Genomic DNA, 24,565 nt, shown 5'->3' on the forward strand with positions numbered 1-24,565 from the left:
TCTTGCTATTGCTGGAGAGCTCAGTCAGTGGTGCAAGCAGCTGCGGAAAACTCCATGTGCCCTTACTCATCTCTGCATGAGCAGCTTCCACCCCAGGAAACTGCTTATCAAGCTAAAAGCGAACTCCCAGGGTTCTCCCAGGCCTCTCGCCTATTTTTCCACTCTGTTTCGCGCCATGCCACCAGGACCTGTACAAAGTGCCACGAGAGATGCTGTGTATGCTCCTAAGAAAGAGATAAGTCAGGACAGGGTGAGAAGAAGCTATCTAGGAAGACATGAGTCACAGTGGAAACACAGCAGAAATCCACAGCACACCCCAGAGATTCTACAAAATGTTACTTTTCTCTAGCTGGCTTGACCACGTGAGCACAGTGTGTGGTCCCAGGCTCTGGACACAGCTCAGAGATAGAGCACGTGTCTTGAATGCATGAGGTACAATTGCTGGCACTGCAGGGTCCTCTAGCACTGCAGATATAGCCCTGGTGCCCCTAAGCATGGCCAGCCAGAGCATTGGTGGGTGTGGCCTCCCCAGAGTTAAGTACAGATCTTTGATAGCAGAATCAGTGCCCCTGACCAACCGTGACTTGCTCACAGTCAGACTGATGCGTGGAGTTGGGGGTCTCTCTTTCCCTCCCTTCCCCTACCGCTCCCCCAAATCTTATCTTATGAATTGCAGAAACAGAGCACAGAGAAGGGGACCCTGGGCTGTCACCTCACTTCCTGACACCCCTTGGCACCCCTGGCACTAGATGGGGCTCTTTGTCCCCATGACCTACTCAGTCTCAGAATCTGTTTCCTTATATAGTCCTCTTTTCATCCCATCTTCCCTCCGAATCCCTGCCAATAGTTCCAAACTCTGGCAGTCCTTCTCCATGCACAGCTCTAGTAAGAGTTGTTTTATTTATTTATTTATTTATTTTTGGCGATGGGGTGGGGTACAATGTGCTCAGGGCTTACCCCATGCTCAGGGATCAGTCCTGACGGGCTCAGGGCACCATATGAAGTGCCAGGGAACGAACCTGGGCTGGGTGTGTGCAAGGCACATGCCTCACCCACTGTACTATCACTCCCACCCTCTTACTAGCTGTTTTCTACCAGCATTCCTGACCTCTGCCACTCAAATAGGTGGGGCCCACCCAGCCCATGGGAGGATTCTTGGAGAAGGGCTCACTTCCTGTACCCCCAGGGCTCCTGCTTATATCTCAGCCTTAGCCTCAGGGAGAACCTGCCTGGAGCGGGAGTGGGGGTGCGATACTGGCCGGAGGGGCCTCATATATGGGGAGGACAATGGGACCCCTGGGACTCAGGCCCAGAAGATTCCAGGAACCAGGTCTGTAAGGTGTGACCTTCTGAGCTGAAAATGGATTGCACATTTCTTCCTGATGTCAGCAGCTTACGCAGCCCACACTGTGACACATTGAGCTGCACAGAGAGTCGATAAGTCTTACTGCGGCCAGGTTCTGGGGCCCAGTCTGACCATAGGACTCCAGTCCATGGGGAGCCTAAGGGAGGGGGAAGGACAGTTGCTTCCAAATCTTGGATAAGTTTATCCCCAGGACAGGATGCCAAGACTGGGTATCAGGGTGAAAAACATTTAAGGGCCAGAGTGATAGTACAGTGGGTAGGGTGTTTGCTTTGCATGGGGCCAATTCCTGGCATCCCCTATGGTCCCCTGAGCACCACCAGGAATGATCCCTGAGCACATAACCAAGAGTAAACTCTGAGCATCACTAAGTGTGACTCCCTCTGCCCCCCTACCAAATATTTAAAATATGAGTCCAGAACAATAGCACAGTGGGTAGAATACTTCCCTTAAACAAGACTCACCTGGGTTTGATCCTTGACCCTCCATATGGTCCCCTATGCACACCAGGAATGATCCCTGAATATAGAGTCAGGAATAACCTCTGAGCACCACCAGGTGTGACCTTCCCCTCCCCCCCCCCTTACAATGAATATAAGGCCAGAGAGAGTATTGGGGTTAGGGCATTTGCTTTGCATTCAGTTGACCCCACGTCAAATCCCTGTTACCTTACCCCATATGTTTCCCTGAGCACTGCCAGGGGTCACTCCTGAGCAGAGTCAGGAACAGACCCTGAGCGCCACTGCATGTGGCCCAAACCCAATCCTCTCCCCACCCCCAAGGACAAAAATAAAAGTAAAACTATTGAACAAAAGGCCTGACCAGGTGCCCAACCGAAAGCAGGGCATACATCCTTGGGTTCCCGTGAGCACTGGGTGAGGAGCAGGAAATACTCTGAGGCAGGAGCTCAAGGCAAGAACACAAAGCTCCAGCCTGCTCTTCCCCCCCCCCCACTTCTGGGGGCTGCTTGGATCAGTGAGACCTTTTAAAAAGAGGGGTCTCACTGCTCGCGTGGAAAGACGCACGCCTTGGACTCCCGGGCTAGAGCCTGTGCAGTCCAGCACTCCTTCTGGTGTCAAACTGGGTCCTGTGCAGGGAGGCTACGGACGTCATCCATGGCCCTACTTCCGCATGCTGGGCTGGCTCCGCTCTGGGGGTGTAAGGCCCGCTCCTCCCTGACCTTCTACCCCAACTCCAAGGACGGCGATGCCTTGGAGCAACCTGTGGTGACCCGAGAGTGTGTTCACTGTCCACCTGAAGGCTGACTCCTCTGCAGGCCGCCAGAGAGAAAGGTCGCTTCAGGTCATGCGTGAGCCCCACTGTTCTTGACCCTTGATGCCCACCAACCCCCTTTGCAAGCAGCCGCAGCGGGGGCTGGAGGAAAACCCAGCTGGGTTTCTGCCCACGCCCCAGGGTCCAGCTGTGCCCACCAGCCCAAGTGAACTTAGAGAAGGACCCGCAGGGTTTGCATTCCGGGTTGAGGGGCAGGCTGGGGAGAGTCCGGTGACCATGTCTCTGAGGTGAAGGTTTGACCAAGCCCCTCATGAGGTCTGGGGTGTGGGAACTGCCCTCCACGGGCCTTCTCAGAACAGGCGGGCGGGGACACTGCTTCCCTCTGAGCTGGGTGGACCTGCCAGTGTCTTGCAACACCTGGTCGGAGCTCAGAGCAGCCGGATATTTTCTGGATGTGCGGCTCGAGGGAGACCAGCAGGTCGAACTTTCTGGACCCTCAGAGCACATGCCGGCCAATGTGAGCCCCAGCCCCAGCCTGGGGTGCCTGGGAGGGGGACCCCCCCGCTGCCTTCTGTTCTGCCATCTGGGAGCACCAAGGGCTGGGTCTGTGTCTCGGACCGTCCAGGGCTCGAGATGCAGTACTCAGTTGCTCCGTTCCCTCCCAGCTCTGTCCATTGGCCACATTTAGAAGACCCCCCCCCCCAACACACACACACATACACACACACACACTTGTTCAGAGCATGAGTAAGGGCTGTTTGGAGACACTGCCAATTCTCTCAAAGGCTGCGGGGACACCCAAAGGTGATGTTTCTCCTGCCCAGGGCAGCAGGGAACCCGAGGCACAACTCCCCCTTTCTCCTGGGGAGTCGGGGCATGGCCTGCAGTCTCCCTCCCTCAGTGATTGGTGTGAGCAGGTGGGGGATTGGGGAGTAGCTGTCACTCACCCTCTCACAACAGCAGCCCACGGAGAGCTGGGCGCTCTGGCCACACTCTGGGGTCTGCCATAACCTAACCCACAAACTGGGGTTTCCCTGGAAAACTGACCATGAACCAGCGTCTCCCCACGACCTGACCATAAACCTGGGTCTCCCCAAACCTGAACATGAACCGGGGTCTCTCCAAACCTGACCCATGAACTGGGGTCTCCCCACAACCTAACCCATAAACTAGGGTCTCCCCATGACCTGATCCATGAACCAGGGTCATCTCCCCATGAGGGAGGAAGACAGGATGGAGCCTTCCGCACAGCCCCAGGTGGGGCCTCTCCTGTGGTGACAGGTGACAGGTGACAGGTGACAGAGCCATTGTCCTCTGCAGATAGCACACACGCACTAGCAACATGACAGGTGAGGGAGCCCCAGGGTCAGTGCTGCACTCTCCGCTAGGACGGGCAGCTGTGAGTCCACCCTGGCACGTGAACACTGTCTCCTGGGAGCTGTCGGGGCCCCAGGGTAGCCCTGAGCCACCCCACTAAACACTTGAATACCTTCAGCTGCACCCAGGAGCAGGACCAGACAGGGTGGCCCGAGCAGAGGGACTCCCTGTCTGTGTCTGAAGCTACACCACCCCCAGCCCTCCTGCCTGGAGCCTGTCTCCTGCCCTCAGCGCCTGACCCCTACCCCCACCCGACAGCCCCATCCTGCTCCCTCACCTCCAAGGTGCAGTTGGCCCACGGCCTGGCTTCCTCTGCTTGGCACAAGTCTGATGGGTTGTGGGAGACCCAGGCGGGCATCTGCCTTGGGAGCATCGCGGAGGCTCTCCAGCTGGGTGGCGCGCCTGGGAATTTATACTCTGACTCAGCGCTCCTCCCCCTGGACGCCTTTTGGCAGCGGCTGGGATTGCCCAGGGAGGCAGCAAGGGAGGGTATGTAGCGATCGGGGCCCGCGCCTAGGCCTCCCAATACCCTCAGACCCCTTGCTTGAAAAAGAGGGAACAGCGGGGGCACTTGGTGCTTGGGGACAGTGGTCTGCTTCCCCCAAGGACCAAGAACCTTCTGGATGTCCCAGGGAATGGGCCAGCACAAATGCTGTGCTATTGTCACAGGTATCAACTGAGCCCACCCCTGACCCGATAAGACCCTCTCTCCTTGGTCGTACTGTGCCAGGGCCTGGGGGGATGGTGACCTCCCTCCGGATCACTTCTTTCCATTGTTCATGGCCAGGGAGCTATGGACAGGGGCTTCGTGGGAGACTGCAACCATGGTCAGGGCTTCCCACGGCAGTGGGTGAATGGAGGAACGAAGCGCCTGGTCCTGGGGTGAGAGGGTCCAGGGCAGCTGGCCCTGCTTTCCTCCCTGGCAGTGGCATGGAGGAGGGCATGCTGGGCCCTGCCTGTCTCTGCCACCGAGGATGCTCCCGCCCAGCTGATCCCTATCTCTAGCCAGGCTCTCTGGGGGCTGCAGAGGCGGCCGCACCTGCTTGGCTGCCCAACTCTGCGCACGGGGAGTTTCCTGCCTGAGCTCTTGCCTGGGGCCTCGCAACCGGCTTTTCTGGCCCGCAGATTGAAATGATTTTATGAAACCGAGGGTGAGATCTGAACGCAGAACTGACTGTGCCCAGATGCAGGGAGAGACCTCCCCACATGCCAGGTTCCCCCCACTTTGCTCCCCTCTGCACACCAGGACCTCCCAAGCCGGACAGGGGCCTGAACCTGGACACCCCCCACCATAGACACACCTCCCCCCACTCCCACCACCACACTGCCAAGGAGTCACTGGGTGCCACACCTCTCAATGGACTCCACTAAATTTGATATAACACAATATAACACACACACACACACACACACACACACACCCCGAGTACCCCGTATACACACATCCCAGATGGAGGAACTTAGGCTTCACAGCACTGTGAGTGAGACAGATGCTCAGACGCCCAAGTCACCTGTGGGGCAGGGTTGGGGGAGCAGCCCAGAAAGTTGAACATTAATCCTTCGTATTTGTCAATATCTGGGGTTTACAGATGGTGTCTCTACCATCCAACCACACAGTGGTGCCAGTCCTCTCAAATGTCCAGTTGGTAAGGTTAGAGAAGAGAGAGTACAGAGGGTAGGGTGTTCTGCCTTGCACAGCTGACCTAAGTTCGATCCCCTAAGCCGCATATGGTCCTGTAAGCCCTGCCAGGAGTGATCCCTGAGCACAGAGCTAGGACTAAGCACTGAGCACTACTAGGTGAGCCCCCTTCCAAAACCAAAACAAAGCAAACCAAAAAAGTTTTCCTGTTGGTCTACAAACTGGCTAGAGGTATGGTAAACGAAAAATGAATGCCAATTTAGGAAGGAGGGGTAGCTCTGAGAGGGCTTCATGGCGGAGGTGTAGCTGAATTGGGTCTTAGAGGATGGTTAGGATTCCCCCCCGTCACAGGCAGGCAGGAAAGGGACATGGCAGGAATGAGGGACAGGAAGAGCTGGAATAGGAAGTCAGGAAGCAGGGTCAGCTCAGGGAAGCAAGTGGCCTGGGGCCACAGCAGTGGCTGTGTGGGAGGAGACAGATGGAGAGAGGGGGACGGGGGAGGGGCTGCGACAGTGAGAGGGGGCGGGCACCGTGGGTAGTGTGCTTTAGACTTGTTCTCTAGGCAATGGGGAACCATGGGGCATCTTGAATAGGAGAGAAGAGAGCAGACTGTACAGGGAGACCTGCAGGAAGCTGAGAGGGAAGTGGGCATGGGGAGATGGGGAGATCTGGGCGCCTCTTCCCTGACCATCCTCCTACCCTCACCTTCCCCAGGTTCTCCCCATCTAGTTGACCCAAGGCCAGCTCCAAGCTCCCAGGAACACCTCCCAGCCCGCCGTTGGATTCTCTTCTCACTGCAGAATCCAGTCGTACTCCCCCCGTTCCACCCTACCCAGGAAAAACCCGGAAATCTGGCTCAGAGCCTCGGGTTCTCCTCCACAAACTTAACTCCAGGGCCTCGTTTCTCATGAGTTAGATCAGTTGGATAGGGACTAACGGGAGGGTGCGTGTGTGCATGGACTGTGGGGTGGTCTTATCTCTGTACCCCGCCATTGCCTGAGGGTGGTGGGGAACTGGGAGTTAACCAGGTTCTGGCGTAAGAGTGAGCTGGGGTAACCAGAAGAACAGCCACATACCAGCAAGTCCCTGCCACCTGCTGTGCCCAGCTGAGAGGAAGGTGGAGGCTGGGAGATCAGCAAAGGAAGTGGTAAACTGTCCAGCATGAATTCTAAGTGGCCTGGGCAGTGGACAGAGGACTGTGGGAAGGTCCAGATTCTGGCAGAGTCAGGGCAGATGCCAGAGGTCTCACCAGCCCCCAGTCTCTCCCAAGTGACCTTGCCAAGAGGCTATACCTGCCCCAGAGGACTATCCTGTCACATCTTTTTGGGTCACACCCAGCAATGCTCAGGGGTTACTCCTGGATGCACTCAGGAATTATTCCTGGCGGTGCTTGGGGGACCATATGGGATGCTGGGAATCGAACCTGGGTCAGCTGCATGCAAGGCAAATGCCCTACCCGCTGTGCTATCGCTCCAGCCCCCTCCCCCGGTCACATCTCTTGATACCAGGTAAGCACCTCCCTGCTGTGCTGCCTCGACAGCCCCACCAAGAACTCTCTCTTCCTTGTGGAGCAGGATCCCACTTATACTCTCTGAGCCCTCCGCCCCCAGCTTTCAGGCTTGTGAGTTGGCTCCCATGGTCCAGGGGCTAGTATCTCTGGCCAGCAGCCTTGTGGGTCCAACGAATCCCATACTGGAAGGTTTATTCCTGCCAGCTCACTACCGACACCACGTCAGCCAGCCAGCCAGCTAGGGGAATTTGCCACCTTCCCTCTCTCCAGAGGCCTCGCGGTCCTGCCCTTCTCTTCTCACACCTTCAGCAGTACCTGCTTGGCTCAGAATTACCCCACACCCCGTTTACCTGGCCAGGCGCCACCTGCACATCCCTTTCCCCCTGTCAGCCTCCTGCTCCGCCGCAGCTCATGCATTTCCATTCCTGCCAGCACAGCCGACGTTCCATTGCCTCCCATGTGCCAAGCAGAGCCTAGAAACAGCCCCGTGGGTAAAAGGAGTACATCTAGTCTGTGATAATGGAAGTCTTTCTAAGTAGGGATAAAAGGATAGGTTGGTTGTTATTGGGGAAACAGTTTACCATCTGGAAGAAAAGAAAACTAGATCCTCAGTTCCTAACTCTAGTACTTGGGGTAAGACACTTGCCTCCTCCCATGTAACCAACCCTCATTTGATCCCAGAATGGCATGTGGGATGGGGTGGGGGCAGGGGCAGTGGTAGGAGAAGGAGAAGGAGGAGAAGAAGGAGGATTTTATTCTTCTTCCCCCCCCCCATTTGGTCCATGCCAGAGGTGCTCAGGGGTTATTCTTGGCTCTGCACTCAGGAATTACTCTTGGGGGTACATGGGAAACAATATGGAATGTCAGAGAGTGAACCTGGGTCAGCTGCATGCAAGACAAGTGCTCTACCAGCTGTACTATCACTCTGGCTACCAACCCGGTTTTAACCCCTGGCATCCTATGTGGTCCCTTCTGCACCCCCAAGAGTGATTCTTGAGTTCAGAGCCAGGAGTAACCCCTGAGCTTTGCCAGATATGCTCCTAAAACAAGAAGGAAAGAAAGAGAGAAAGAAAGAAAAAAAGAAAGAGAGAGAGAAAGAGATGGAGAAGGGAGAGATAGAGGAAGAGAGGGATGGAGGAAGGAAGAATGAAAAGAAAGAAGAAAAAAGAAAAAGGGAGGGAGAGAGGGAGGGAGAGAGGAGTGGAGGAAGAAAGGAAGGAAGAAAGAAAGGAAGGAAGGAAGGAAGGAAGGAAGGAAAAAAGAGAGAGGTAGAGAGGGAGGGAGAAGAATGGAGGAAGAAAGAAAGAAGGAAGGAAGGAGAGAGGGAGGGAGGGAGGAACAGAGGGATGGAGGAAGGAAGAAAGAAAAGAAAGAAAAAAGAAAGAGGGAGGGAGAGAGGTAGGGGCAGAGGAGTGGAGGAAGAAAGGAAGGAAGGAAGGACAGAAGAAAAGAAGGAAAGAAGAAAAGAAAGAGATGGAGGGTGGGAGAGAGGGAGGAATGGAGGGATGGAGGAAGGAAGAAAGAAAAGAAGAAAGAAAAAGAAAGAGGGAGGGAGGGATGGAGGAAGGAAGAAAAAAAGAAGGAAAAGAGAGAGGGAGAGAGGGAGGGAGAAGAATAGAGTAAGAAAGCAAGAAGGAAGGAAGGAGAGAGGAAGGGTGGGAGGAACAGAGGGATGGAGGAAGGAAGAAATAAAGAAAAGAAGGAAAGGAAGGAAGGAAGGAAGGGAAGAAAAGAAAAGAGAAAAAAGAAAGAGGGGGAAGGGAGAAAGGGAGGGACAGAGGCATGGAGGAAGGAAGGAAGGAAAGAAGGAAGGAAAGGAAGGAAGGAAGGAAGGAAAGAAGGAAGGAAAGAAGGAAGGGAAGAAAAGAGAAAAAAGAAAGAGGGGAAAGGAAGAAAGGGGGGAATGAAGGGATGGAGGAAGGAAGAAAGGAAGAAAGAAAAGAAGGAAGGAAGAGAGAAAAGAAAAAGCAAGCAATCTAGAAAGAAAGAAAGAAAGAAAGAAAGAAAGAAAGAAAGAAAGAAAGAAAGAAAGAAAGGTAGGTTAGCACTCTCAGGACACGTGGGCCAAAGTAGCTGGGACTTGTATGTGTGGAACATGAAGAGTCAGACCACAGGCCCTTCCAGAACTTGGCAAGAAGTAAATGCAGCCAGAAGCTCCATGAGGGTTTCACTCAGGGCAGCATGTGTAGGCTGATGTGATATGGCTTGCTCTTGCTCTCCTGGAGAGAGTGGCTACCGAAAGGCTGCTGAGGAAGCAGGGAGACCCAGAAGCTGACATGGTCTCAGAGACAGGCAGACAACGGCTCAGACAGAGCAGTGACAGGGAGGTTGGGAAAGCCGAGAGAAAGCAACCCCCTGAGAGCAGAGCATTAAAGTCTTTCATCTCACTGGAGGAAGAATTTTAACTGCCTTCTCCTGACTCTCTCACAGAGCTTCCTGTTGTCACAGAGTTTTCTTTGTCTCTAGTTACCTGTTTCAGACCTAATGAAGCAGTGTCATCGGTTTAGGGTCTAGTCTGTGAAGTCACTCAGACCTGAATTTGCACCCTGGTTCTGCTATTTACTGCAGAAACTTGGGTGACTTTATCCCTCTAAGTGTCAGTTGCTCCGTCTGTGACATGGGAAGCAGATCAGTTCAGGGTCCCAGTGTGATTGGGAAGCCTAACCGAAAGAGTTCTGAGCTCGTGGCTGACCCTTAGTGATGGATTCCTACAGAGGTATAATGCACAGTCAGTACCAGACACTCAAAGACAACGTCCCTGAGGCTGGAGCAATAGTACGGCAGGTAGGGCATTTGCTTTGCACGTGGTTGACCCAGGTTCGATCCTCGGCATCCCATATGATCTTTTGAGCAATGCCAGGAGTGATTCCTGAGTGCAGAGCCAGGAGCAATCCCTGAGCATCTCCTGGTGTGACCCAAAAAAGAAAAAAAAAGACCTCATCCCTGCTTCTGAGGAGGGCACTCTAACTTGAGGGAGACAGGAAGGGCATGTGAATGGTCTCAGGATGATCCTGTTACAACACAATGAGGAAGGTGTCTGAGGCTGGCCACTCAGGGCCTTGAACTTTCCTTTGAAAGGAAAGAAAATGAAAAAGGGTAGGGACTTGATGAATGAAGAATGGAAGGGGCATTTTTGTTAGGTGAGACAGCATGAATAAAAGAAAGGAGACTCAGTGAGTGCGGTGACTCCATTTTTCTTTTGTTGGTGGTGGTGACTCATAGAAGGAGTTTGAGCAGGAGCAGGAGACTTTCAGGATGAGCAAATCCCACTGCGCAGGGCAGGGGTGGGCATCTGCAACACTGTCTGGTTGGGGTGAGCAGGGGTCCCGCCTTCCCCATCTAGTGTGGCACCAGAGGCAGGCCATGACCTTGGCACATGCCTCCTCCTCCTCTGTGCCAATAACCCGGAGCTGTCTGTCCAGGTGAAGGCTGTGCCTTAGAGATCCTGGCTACCACTCAGGAATATTATGCTTGGGGACGATGGATTAGGTCTTGGAGGAGTTGGGAGCAATGTGTGGGGAGCAGAGGCAGATGTGAGGCAAATGCAAAGCATTGCCTCCAGCTGTCCGGCTAGGCCCTGGGCAGTTTTCGGTCAGGCTGAGTCTATACAGGAAGACGCAGCCTGTCCAGCTGGCTGGTTTCCAGGGACACAGGATCACTTGATAGACAAAGCGTCGGATATGTGAGACTGAACTGGTCAGGAGTCACCAGTGATGTACACAACCGCTGGTGCCAACACAGGTGGCATGGGTAACAGGGCCACTGACATTATGTCGCTGAAAAACAATGACCTGCGCTGGGCTGGGGCTCTGGAGAAACCAGGGATCAGGGAGACTCTGTGGTGAGGGGGTGGGAGACCTGCAGTGGACATGGGGGGACTCAAAACAATGCCTGTCATCTAGTGGGGGTCCAGGCTGCTGACTCCTCTCCTCTGCCCCCTTCCCCACATTGTGTGAGCTCTGGGGGTAGGGGGTGCTCCCGTGTGAACACTTGCTCTCTTGCCAGCTATCCCTGTGCTTTCAGGCAGGAAAGGCCTGAGACCTCCCTGGAGAATCAAGTCCTGCTGCCCTAACCTGGCCTAGTGTCATTAGCACCTGCAGGAACGGGAACGTGATGTTAAAGACCCATTTCTGGGTTGAGCAATAGAACAGCAGGGAAGGTGTTTACGTTACATGTGTTACATGTGTCTAGATCTGGGTTTAATTCCTAGCACCCTATATGGTCCCTGGAGTACCATCAGAAGTGATCCTGAGTGTAGAGTCAAGAGTTAGCCCTGGGCATAGCTGGGTGTGACCCCCAAATAACAACAAAAACAGAGATCCTTTTCTGTCCCAAAGCCCCGCAACCTAAAAGCCTCCATTGAGTGGGGGGTCTCAAGGCTCTGTGCCTCATTTCCGGTTGCTACTCAGGGTGTGGGAGAAACATGTGCAGAGGAAGTGGAGAGGAACTGAGCTGTTTGTGACACAGAGACTGAGTTGTTCCGGGAGACCCATCCACACTCTGCACCACCCTAATGTCCCCTGGCTTCCTTCCAGTCCAGTGGGTGGCATGTGTGGGGGGCTGTGCTGCCTAGTGGAGGGAGGGAGGTGATGGGAGATACATGGGACTAAGGACACTACTGATTGGACCAGCGCAGAGCTGGGCTGCTTGCCACGGGGCTGCTATTCTGGCTGAGATGCAGGAACCCAAGCTCAGCAGGCCTCCCCCTACCTGGGACGGTCACCCCTTGACCCCCAGGCTACCCCAACTCTAGAGGACCTTGAAAGGAGCTTGGGAAGGAGCCAGGACCTTGGACATCACCTGCCCTGTGTGTGTGTGGGGGGGGGGGGCGGGGGTCCCAACCCACCTCCCTCTGTGCTCCAGTGCTTGCTGGGGTGTGTTGGGTGGGAGTTGGGGTTCCAGACCTCTTTCTGGCTGATGTGGACCTTCAAAGGCAAAAGAATTGGGTTGTTTTCTGATTTTGCAGTAAACAGATCAAACTTCTATGGGACCATGCCAAGAATGTTGGGCCTATGCTAAGGTTAAGGGGTGATTAAGCCTATGGGAGGGGTTCTGGTCTGTAATCCCCTGCTTCTCTTTCTCTTTCAAATAAGAGCATGTTCCTTCCTGCCAGGGAAAGAACTGTCACTCACAGGTGACCATCCCCCCCAAGGCACCCAGCACCTTAGAGCCGTACATGTTTAGGAAAAAACAGCCCAGGGGACCAGAGCCATAGTACAGCAGTGAGGGCGCTTATCTTGCACATGGTTGACCTGGATTCAGTTCCTGAAACCCCTCATGGTCCCTGAGCCCACCAGGAGTTATCCCTGAGTTCAGAGGCAGGAGTAAGCCCTGAGCACTACAGTGCTGGTTATGGAAAGAGAGAAAGAGAGAAAGAAGGAAGGAAGGAAGGAAGGAAGGAAGGAAGGAAGGAAGGAAGGAAGGAAGGAAGGAAGGAGGAAGAAAAGGGAGATAAGAAAGAAAGAGAAAGAAAAAGAAAAAGAAAGGAAGGAAGGAAGAAAGAAAAGAAAAGAAAGAGAGAGAGAGAAAGAAAGAAAGAAAGAGAGAGAGAAAGAAAGAAAGACTGCTCTCTTCCTTCTTTTTGATGGTAGGGCTAAAGAGAGAGGGGACAGGGGAAGAGGAAAGAGAGGGAGAAATATTACTCTTTTCTCTAGACAATGAACTCTAAGAAAGAGCATCATCTTTATCGCCGTGCAGAAGCACCTAATCTAAGAGCAACAGAGGACAACAGAGCAAAAAAAAAAAAAAAAGGTCTGAGGACATGGCCTGGACCACTGGATCCAGCCATGCCTGAAGTCAACATAGCTCTTGGACATTCTTGTTACATGAGATTATAAAGGCATCTCCTTTCACTTAAGTTCGGTTCTAGTGACCCTGCCACCTGGGATCACACTCTGGCTGGTCTCCACTAGGTTGGGGATCTCCGGCAGAGAGAGAGGGAACAGGGGTGTCCAGGGAAGCATCCTCTCCAGCTCCTTGAACTGACTCCCCAACACCCCCAGCCTTTAGATTAGGGGGAATCTTTCCATCCAGACACGTCTCAACTCAGTGACTCGGCACCCACATCTGTGCTTTTTTGCCTTCCGAGCCTCTTTTGGAGATAATGGAGTGACGACTCTTCCAAGTCCTTTTTTCTTTCTTCTTTTTAATGGGTTCCCAGCCTTCCCCTGGTTTCCAGGGTCTCTCACTGGTCCTTGACTATGGAATTCAGCACCTCATCATCTCCCTCCTACTTACATACCTTCCTGCGTCTGTGACACCCCTTCACTCCAGGAGAAGCCTCTCCCTGTGCTGGGAGGACCAGCTATCACCTGAATCACTCCATTTCAACACCTTCTAACTGTGATGGAGAATGAAAGCTCCTGTCCCTGCCTAGAACCTGGAGAGGGGTTGCTCAGTCCTGCTCCACAGCTGGAGGTGGGGCACAGCCAACCCCTCCCAGTCAGTTAGGCTGAATTGAGGGAAGGGAAGGGCAGGAAGGATGAGGCAAGCCCTGGAGATAAAGCAGAGGCAGAAGCAGGTGGAAGAAAGCCACCGAAGGTAGAAATCATATCCTGTTTAAGTCGGGATAAAGATCCACGAATGAGTCAACATCTGCTCTTCAGCTCTAGGTCAAAATGATATGGGCAGGGAGATCACAGGAAGTGAGGCAGCGGTGGGCAACTCGGGCTCAAAGAGATCGCTCACTGTGGCCAGGGACATAGCTTGGAGGGCTGAAGCATATGCCTGGCAGGTACTGGGCTCGAGGTTCGATCCCCAAAACCTCATGGTCCCTGAGTACCAACCACACCACCAGGTCAAGTACCACGAGGAGCTCCCCACCCCCACAAAGAGATTGCAAGAGCTTGCTTTCCTGGCTGCCCAAATAAAGCAGGCTCCCCTAAAAACATTTTTGGCTTGGCTTTCAATTTTAACTTTCCTTTTAAAAACGTTTTAAGCCATGATTAGCACTGTAGCACTGTTCTCCCATTGTTCATTGATTTGCTTGAGCGGGCACCAGTAACATCTCACAACAAATTGTGAGACTGTTACTGTGTTTGACATATCAAATACATCACGGGTAGCTTGCCAGGCTTTGCCGGGCGGGCGAGATACTCTGGTAGCTTGCCGGGCTCTCCGAGAGGGGCGGAGGAATCGAACTCGGGTCGGCCATGTTGACTGTGTACAAGGAAAGCGTCATACCAGCTGTGCTATCACTCCAGCCCAAGCCATGATTATGGCATACAAAATCTAAAGGGAACAATAAAATTAACTCCCACGAACATAGCACTCAGCTTAGCACAGGGGAGATGACTCTGAGGACTAGAGTACAGGCTCTGCATGTAGGAAGGCTGGGTTTGAAGCCCAGCTAAGCTCACCCCCCTCTCCTCCAAGCACTGCCTGAGTGATAACTGAGCTAGGGGTGCCCCCCGAGCACCTCGTGGTCAGGTGTGGCCCAAAACCAAAATAAATCAACAAACACTAGAAACAGAATTGAAGTCCCCTGGGAGCCCCCTTACCTACTCACTGCCCCCCCTCATCCCCCTTTTTGGGTTAACTGGAAATCTGAACTCTTAGCTACTACCCTTGCAAATCTGTTTTTTATATATATATATTTTTTCTGAGCTGCTTTGGCATTATTTTGATTTTGGACTTGATATAAACAACATCACATAAAGGCAATGTATTCTGAAGCAAACAGTTTAGTTCCCCCCCTCCACACACACACACACACACACACACACACACACACACACACACACACACACTTGCTATTATAAGATTCATCTGTGTTGCTAGGCATAGATCTGGTTCACCCATTTTCATAGCTATAAACTCTAGCACCATTATTTATTATCTTTTGTTTCTGTCCCACACCTGGTGGTACTCAGGGTTTTACTCCTGAATTAGGGCTGGAGCGATAGCACAGCGGTAGGGCGTTCGCCTTACGCGCGGCCAACATGGCCGACCCGAGTTCGATTCCTCCGCCCCTCTCGGAGAGCCCGGCAAGCTACCGAGAGTATTCGATATGCCAGACACAGTAACAACAAGGTCTCCAATGGAGACGTTACTGGGCCTGCTCGAGCAAATCTACGATCAACGGGAGGGCCTTTACCTTACCTTACCTAGTGCTCAGGAATCATTCCTGAGGGGGCTCAGCAGACCCTTTGTGGTGCCAGGGATCCAACACGGATCAGCCATATGCAGGGCAAGTGCCCAATCCACGTTACTATCACTCTGGCTCCACATTATTTATTTCTTTTTGTGCAGTGGACAGCTAAGCTGTCTTTGTGGTCTTGCACTCAGTATATTTCCTTTAATTTTAAGGCATGTGCTTTCTCCATTTCCAAACATTTTCCTTAGGGGAAACCTACTATAGGGTATTTTCCCAAAGTTGATGACTCCCTTGGATTCAATGGAGAATTGGACATATAACACCCTTGTGATAATTTTGTTCATATCATGTTTCTATAGTGCATATTCCCTTGGAAGCATAAATTTCTGTATGTGTCTGTGTGTATGTATATATTTCTTTGTAGGCCATACGTGGCTATACATATTACCACCAATTTTTTCATAGACATTTACAAGCAGTCGCCCAAGTAATTTTCACTGATTTTCCTCTCACTGATTTGCCTGTAAGAAAAATACCAATGGAGTACAGTAAGGGTGCTATCAATATTTTGAGTTTCGCCAGTCTGGTAGGTATAAAATGGATTCTCCACCAAGTAAAGGATGTTTGGAGTACTTGCTCGGGATGCGAGATGCGTGCTGAAAGTAGACTATAGACAGAACGAGATGGCCACTCAAAACCTCTATCTATTGCAAACTACAACACCCTAAAGGAACAGAGGCGGGGTGGGAGGGATGGGGTGTGGGGGTGGGAGGGCTATTAGGATCATTGGTGGTGGAGAATGGACATTGGTGGAGGGATGGGTACTCGATCATTATATAACTGAAACCCAAGCACGAAAGTTTGTAAGTCTACAACTGTACCTCATGGTGTTTCACTAATAAAAAAATAAATAAAATAAAATAAAATAGGTTCTCGGCCATTGCTCTGCAGTTAAACGCACTGGCTTTGCAAGTGTCAGATCATGAGTTTAATTCCTGATGCTGTTTGTATGCTCTGAGCATGGCCCCACAGCCCTGCTGACTATCAATGAGCTCCAGTCCTCTTGGTGGGTACCAGCAACTCAACTGAAACATGCCACCCTGGCAAGCACCGTGTGTGAGTACCATGTCAACAAGTGTGGAACCCCATGGCCATGGGCAGATGACCGCTAGTTATTGCAACCACAGCAGCAACAAGGAAAGGGGAGGGGGGAGAATGGGGTCTCATTGTGTTTTTAAGGTATTTCCTAGATTATGAGCAATATTGGGCATCTTTACTTGCACTAACCTAATTCTCGAAATTTTTCATTGGTTCCCCTGCTTCAGTCTACCAAGTTTCTTTGCCACCATCATATCCAAGCCCCATCTATACTTTCTATACATCCTTAAATATACAAAATGAACAAATATGAAATGATTTATGCCTAAGTATAATTCCATTCTTGGAAACTCACATCAAAGAGGAAGACACATTATATGCTTAAAAATTTTAATCCTTCAAAACTTTGATGGCAAGAACTGACAATCAACTAAATGTTCAATATAGGTAAATGCATTAATGAGTGATAGTACATTTATATGATCAAATTCTATGCAGTCATTAAAAAGAGAACTAGAAATAAAATGTGTAAATATGAACATATTTACTTAAATATGAATTTAAGATATAAAAAGGTTGATTATAAAACACACAAAAAGTCTACATTTCTTTTAAAAATTATAAGCACATGGGAGGATATGTGCTTATAAATTTTAAATCACATATCACTAACAATAATAAAATAAAATAAAACTGGAAGAGAAAACTAAAAACTGACATGTAGGAATGATGGCATGATAAACCAGTAGGAACAGACAGATCATTTGGTCTTATGTTGAAAAAAATTTCATTTTTTCTGAAAAAGTAACCATTTTACCTCTTGGAGAAAAATAAGCTGGATTCATCAGTCATTAATTCTTTATACAAACTCCAAATGTAAATATAGCCTGCTGGTTAGACATAAGCAGAGGCAAAGAAAGAAAACAAATGTATAAACCTGACTATTATATGTGTGTGTATGTATATATTTCTTTGTAGGCCATACTTGGCTATGCTCAGGGGTTACTCCTGGCTCTGCACTCAGGAATTACTCCTGGAAGTGCTTGGAGGACCCTATGGGATGCTGGGGATCAAACCCGGGTCAACTTCATGCAAGGCGAATGCCCTACCCATACCCACCATATATCACTCCAGCCCCTCTGACTATATCTTTATTAAATTTCTTTCAAAACCACCATACACAATAACAAAAGACTAAATTTTAAATATATTATATAAGTTAATGATGAAGCCAAAACCATGATTGTACAGTCCTGTCTTGTATGCGGCCCACCCAGGTTTGACCCCTGGCACCCTGTTTTATCATCCAGCACAGCCAGGAGTGATTTTGTTTTCATTTTGGGTCACACCCAGCAATGCACAGGAGTTACTCCTGGCTCTGCACTCAGTAATTACTACTGGTTATGCTCATTACTACTGGTTATGCTCAGGGGACCATATGGGATGCGGGGAATCGAACCTGGGTGGGCCGTGGAGGAGTGATTCTTGTATGCAGAGCCAGGAGTAAGTCCTGACATCCTGAGCAGAGCTGGGTGTGGTCAAAAGCCAATAAATAAATAAAATAAGAAAAAAAAGATATAAATAGGCAAGTTGTGGCAATAATGTATAGGCCAGTAGTCAGGCAACTTTGCAGCACACAGGAATTGCCTAAAAATCCTTAAGCTGGTGTTGATGAGAAGTGCCCTGCTGTACACCTACGTAAGTGACAGGACATGAGTTGGGTACTGGAATTTTTAAAAGCTTCCCTGCCTGTTCTAAGCTTCTGTGAATTTGGAAATCATTAGCATATACAACAAGTCTATAAATGTTTTTCACTAATAATAAGAATGTAAATTAGGACAACAAAGACTATAAATCAAAGCAACTGTGAGATGCCAGTAGTTCATCTATCAGATTGGCAAGGACGAACAACTGATTGATAAGACCATGTTGGTCAGGGCGTGGGAAGAGTCAACGAGTCGGGCAGGACACAAGCTGGCACACATTTTTTGGAAGGCAATGTGGTAATCTCTTTGAATATGAAAAGCCAGCGTGGCCTTGGTCCCAGCAATTCCGTTTCTAGGAAACTGGCACAAATCCTACAAAATGGGTTGGTTGACATTATTTGAGCATTATTCTTGTAGTTGGTTTTGGTTTTGGTTTTGATCTTGTTATCTGTTTGCTTAGTCAAAAAAAAAAGGCTTAGAAGTCATAGATGGACCATGGCTACTAATCTATCATGGCATCTGGACCTGAGATTCTGGGCTCCAAGGGCTCTCTCCTTTAGGAATGCAGCTGTCTCTACACATTTACAAAGAAGCCTCTGCGGGGAGCGGGGAGTTTGGGACTCAGACCCCTTCCCATTAGGGATAGCACAGCGGGTAGGGCGTTCGCCTTACAAGCGGCCAACATGGCCGACCCTAGTTCGATTCCTCCGCCCCTCTTGGAGAGCCCGGCAAGCTACTGAGAGTATTTGATATGCCAGACACAGTAACAACAAAGTCTCCAATGGAGACGTTACTGGGCCCGCTCGAGCAAATCGATGATCAACGGGAGGGCCTTTACTTTACTTTACTTTACTTATTGAAATGTATGTGATGAATCGAAGTGATTCTCAGGAGATCCATTGAGTCAGTCAATGAGAAAGTGTTGGCAAATCTAAATTCGGGAACTTAAAGACCAATATTCAAGAACAAGAGTTAGTGTGAGAAAAGCAGGCATATTGAGAAGCCATCAGCCTGAGAAGATGGTCAACTTGTTTTCTGAACAATACTACCTTGCTTTCAGCTTGGGGTTCAAAGCTTATAGAGGGCTTGTTGGGAGAGAAAGATGATTGTGGAAAGCGGGCAGTGTGGGGGAGGGGTCTGATGAGCTTCAGTAGGGGACCCATTAGAACCTGGGGCTTTGTTTTGTCTGTCAGTTCGTAATTGGACCGGGTTCAACATCAAGCACACAAGGTACTAGAACATCTTTTATCATTGGGACCCAAAGGGGAACGAGAGATGGGACAAAATACATTTGTGCACAGGGAGTCACTTTTTGTGCAGAACCCCCAGGATTCCATCTCTGGTACTACAAGTTTCCCCAGCACTACTGGGTGTTACTTAAACCTGTTCCCACACTCCCCACACCCCCCACAACCCTGCCCTCTAAAAGGAAAACCTCACAGAACAAAATATTTGTGAGGAACAAGGTGGAGACTCTGATGCTTTCTCAGTTGCAGAAGAACAACAGGAGGGAAGACAAGGGAAGTGTGCGCCAGTGTCTGGGAATGCAGTGTCAGAACTTAGCTTAGTGGAAGCAAAGATATGCAGTATCAAAACTGCTTTATACTCACCGTCATGCATCATTTAATGATAGGGATCTCCACTGAAAAGTGCATTGTTATGCAATTTCACTGTGTTGTGAACTTTGGAGTATAATTACACCAACCTAAAAGCTAAAACCCATTTCACATGTAGGCCATGTGGTCTAGGCCACTGGGAGAATCCCAGGTGCGCTGGTTCGTCACTGACCACAGCATTGCTGAAGAGGCCAGATAGTCTTCACCTTGGCCCTGGATCTGTTCTAGGGAACTGGTTCCCTGTGTGCAGACTGAGAAAGCAATGGTATTGCCAGGTGACTCCTGATAGCAAGTTTGTTCACTGATCCTGGCAGGGTAGGCACATTCTAGTAACCTGGGCTAATGTGCGGAGATTTTGTAGAGGAGGTTGGAATCAGCAAAAGACAGGAAACTGCCATAAGGGCAAGGACAATGGTCCTGGATGACTTGGAGAGAAATGTTTGGGAGATATTGAATTCTCTGCCAACCTGGCAAGGAGAGAAGAGCCTTTGTAGTTTGTTTATTAATGACATGCTTTCTAGGCAATAGGGCAATAGTCATAGCACCAAAAATGGAAACAGCCTGGATGATAAGACAGTTTTCTATGCAGATAATTTGTTTTGTTTTAGGGCCACACCCAGCGATACTCAGGGTTTTCTCCTGGCTCTTCACTCGGGGATCACTCCTGGAGGGGCTTGGGGGACCATATGGGGTGCTGGGGGTTGAACCCGGGTTGGTCACATGCAAGGCAAGTACCCTTCCCACTGTACTCTTGCTTTGGCCCACAAAGAAATTTTTAAGACCTTTTTCTAATGGCAGATGAAGATGATCACAATTTGTTGTTAGGTGGGAAAGATAAGTTTTAGAGTATGAGCTCAACTTTAATTTTACATGTCTAAATAAACAAACTTAATTTACTTGTATATATACTGATTTCTATGTGTGTGTGTGTGTGTGTGTGTAGATGTGTGTGAAGACTATAAGAACCTATTTTTGTGGTGTTGGGGCCATACCTGACAGTGCTCAGGGATCACTCCTGGTAGTTCTTGGGGAAACTATATGGGATACCAGGGATCAAACTGGGGTCAGCCATGTGTAAGACAAGTGCCCCAATCTCTCTGGCCCCTAGAACATTTTTTTCCCTCTTAGTTAAACCTGGGCTGGAGCGATAGCACAGTGGTAGGGCGTTTGCCTTGCATGCAGCCAACATGGCCGACCCGAGTTCGATTCCTCCGCCCCTCTCGGAGAGCCCGGCAAGCTACCGAGAGTATCTCGCCCGCACGGCCAAGCCTGGCAAGCTCCCCGTGACGTATTCGATATGCCAAACACAATAACAACAAAGTCTCCAATGGAGACGTTACTGGGCCCGCTCGAGCAAATCGATGAACAACGGGAGGGCCTTTACCTTTACCTTTTAGTTAAACCTAAACTTTTCTGGAACTAGAGTGATAATACACTGGGTAGGCTGCTTGTCTTACATGTAGCCAACCTGGGTTCAATCCTTGGTACCCCATATGGTCCCCTAAGTATTGCCAGGAATAATTCCTGAGTGCAGAGCCAGGAGTATCAACTGGTGTGACCCCAGAACAGAAGCTTTTATTTTATTTTATTTTATTTTATTTTATTTTATTTTATTTTATATAGGAGTGGGCTGGAACGATAGCACAGCGGTAGGACTTTTGCCTTGCACGCAGACAATATGGCCGACCCGAGTTCGATTCCTCAGCCCCTCTCGGAGAGCCTGGCAAGCTACCCGTGATGTATTCGATATGCCAAACACAGTAACAACAAAGTCTCCAATGGAGACATTACTGGGCCCGCTTGAGCAAATCCATGAACAACGGGAGGATCGTGATCATATAGGAGTACTGCTATTTATTCAGCCACTGACTGGCTGATTGAATTCTGCATGAACTCCACCTTACTTTTTTTTTCTTTTTTTATAATTTTGTTTATTGAATCACCGTGAGAGCAGTTACAAAGCTTTCGGGTCTAAGTCTCGGTCATACAATGAAACACCCGTTCCTTCACCAGTGCCCATTCTCCACCCCCAACAACCCCAGTATACCCCCATCCCACACCCTCCCCCACCTGGGTCAGATGATTTCCACATTGCTCTCTCTCTACTTTGATCACATTCAATATTTTGACACCAGACCCACCATTATTATTTGAGATTTTACCCCAACACTCAGATCTGCTGAAAAGGCAACAGTAGACAATTTGTTTTCTATTGCTGGTTATGAATAACATACGATGTCACGTGGCTGCAGTAGTGGTCACACGATTTTGAAATTTTGAAATTTTAACACTTAAATCTGGAGGGATTTCTGCCAAAATCTGCTGGGTTCCGAGATTTGCTCCTGAGTCTCTGGAATCATGGCCATTAAGCAGCTTGATCAGGAGCCAAAAAAGGCCACTCATGGGCGATGACTTGGGGTCTCGTTGGGGTGGGGAGGACAGGACTGGCTCCACCCCCATCCCGTGAGGCCCAAAATGTCTCGTCACTGTGGGCCCAAACCTGACTGTCCAATGGCCTGTGGAAGATGATGGCCACCGAGCCACCAGGAGGAAGGAAGCAGGCAGAGGGACAACACCCTTTCCCCCCTGGGGTGGCCCAACGACAGTAACCTACTGCGTGGTCCGGACGCATTTCTGCCAAAAGCCGCTGGGTTTTGAGATTTGTTTCTGAGTCTCTGGGATCATGGACGTTAAGCAGTTCAGTCAGGAACCAGAGAAGCCATACCTCCAATTCTATAGCTGAGCTGGAAGTGGTTTGTGGGTGTGTTTCCCACATACCTAACTTTTGGCCGTTTACTTTCTTGGTAAACTTTGCCCCAAGTTTTTGGGGTCTGGTCAAAGGCACAGCAGCAATTTTGGGGTATCTGGAAGTCTGAAGGCATAATCAGGCTGCTGATGCACTCACCTCACAGGTACAGATTGACCTGCTGGCAGCACCATGCCCCCCAGAACAGAAGCTTTTAAACTTTTCCTGTATCTCTAGTAAATATGTATTTATTCTTGATGATCAGAAAAAACACATTTTTTAAACTATCAACTTTCTTATACATTAAATAATATATTAATAATGAAACAGGGAAAGGTATGCAACCCCCAGGCTTTTTGATTCCTTGGTCAACTCTGTGTAGGTGTCAGGCACACCCTGAGGGCAGCATTAAATGCTCCTGGGAGGAATGTTCCCTCCAGTGTTGGGTGGTCTGACCTCCTCCCTCCAAGCTGCTAGCCCACTACTGGTGTCTGGATGCTCCTCCCCCAGCTACAGCATCCACAGTCGGCATGGAAGGACCAAAGACATGATTTGTTGGCGAGGTGACCAGTGTGGACATGGGAACTCAGGACAGCAGTCTTGGAGCTCCAAGGCTCACTGAACATGGGAAGGCTGCATGGCACAGGGGTGGAAAGGAGGCCCTTGCAGTGGATAGGAATGGTTTCAGTTTCTCTGTTCCATTTTGTTTTAGGGCCACTGCACTGGCTGTGCCCAGGGCTTAGTTCTGGCTCAGGAATCAATGACTCCTGCAGGCTCAGAGGACCAAACTCTGGTCAGCCATGTGCAAGGCAAGTGCCTTATCTGCTTTATCTGCTGTTCTATCTCTCCAGTTCAGGGTTGGCTTTTTTTTTTTTTAGCAAAGCAAAAGAGTCTTGTTTAGAGAAATTTATTCAGAGGAGCAAGAGAGGAGGAGTGTGAGAGAGGAGAAAGAGAGGGAGGGAGCAAGGGAGGGAAGGAGGGAGGGAGAGAGGGAGGGAGGAGGAGGAGGGAGGGAGGGAGAGACAGAACATACAGTCACAGGCTGGGCTTTTCCAGAAGTGACAAAGCTGAGAGTTGAGATGTGGCTGCAAGGTGAGACATCACTGGCAGGAGGAAAAGGAGGTAGAGGTGGAGAAGGTGTCTCTTTTCCCCCATTGCTGAAGAGTTTAGTATTTTCATCTCAGAGGGATGCCTCTGGGCTATTTCAGGGCTAGTGGGATGGGTAGATTTGACCTCAGCATAAAACTTAGGTTTCTGGAAATATAAATTGATGCAGCCACTTTGGAAAACATTATAAAGTTTCCTCAAGAAAATGAAGTGAAATGGAGATCAGCAGAGGGGCTGGAGCTCACTTCCTGGCATCACATGGTCTTCCATGTACTGTCAGCTGTCACCTTCATGGTCCCAGACCACAGACTCATTTTGTCCCGAACAGCCAGCCTGGTTGACAAGTATCACTGGAAGTGGTCCCCAGAGGCCCCTGGGAAGCCCTCCCTGACCCCCTCTCACCAAGGTGAAGACGGAACTGGCATTGACTCCATCAGTCGCCCTCTGGGTTCCCTCTAAAGAACAAGAGGACATTGACATAGGGCATTCTATCCAGCCCAGAGTTTACACAGAAGTGACTACAATAGCTAATATAAGGGAAGCCGCTCAAGTGCCTGCCAGTACATGCTCTATAAAGATGTGGAACATTTGGACTATTTTTAAAAAGCTGAAAGTTTGCCATTCTGCAGCAAAATGGAAAGAGCCTTAAGTGGTTACAGGCTGGTAGCTAAGGGGATTTTGCTAACAAGTTTGGAGGAAATAAAAAAAAAAAATCCAGGAAACTGCCAGTCCTGATGTAGCCCAAAGGCATGAGGAACACAGTCCTTTGAGATGCAAATGTTGAGTTTTTCAAAGATGGAGAAACTGTGGCACCACCCAGATGCCTAAATTGAATCACCACACAGATGCGTAAAGAGAAGGGTGGACCCTCCACAGAGAAGTTACAGAAGAATCTAAAGGTCCATGTCAGAATATAAAAAGTCATCAAGACCATCAAGGCTTGACCTATGACAGTGCCCAGATTCACTTTTTTGGGGTGTGGGCGGGGGTTGGGGCCATACCTGGTGATGCTCAGGGCTTACTCCCACACATTTATCTAGGCGCTTTATTTTTGTTTTAATTTGCTTTACTTTTT

The 24,565-nt window shown here is 49.9% G+C and overlaps 1 protein-coding gene across 2 annotated transcripts in view; it reads right to left on the bottom strand.

The window, feature by feature from the left end:
• The window catches only part of PLA2G4E (phospholipase A2 group IVE), a 62,631-nt gene that overhangs the window by 29,778 nt on the left and 8,288 nt on the right, over positions 1 to 24,565 (bottom strand). Inside the window, exon 1 of one of the 2 annotated variants that reach the window (XM_056134287.1) lies at positions 4,251 to 4,346. The exons of the other annotated variant lie outside the window; for it this stretch is intronic. Within the exon in view, the coding sequence (XP_055990262.1) occupies positions 4,251 to 4,346 (96 nt within the window). Of the gene's footprint in view, positions 1 to 4,250; positions 4,347 to 24,565 lie in introns of those variants that run through there. 2 annotated transcript variants of the gene reach the window in all.

The sequence above is a fragment of the Sorex fumeus genome, unplaced genomic scaffold, assembly GCF_029834395.1.
Source record: "Sorex fumeus unplaced genomic scaffold, SorFum_2.1 ptg000098l, whole genome shotgun sequence".
Taxonomy (NCBI): Eukaryota; Metazoa; Chordata; class Mammalia; order Eulipotyphla; family Soricidae; genus Sorex; species Sorex fumeus.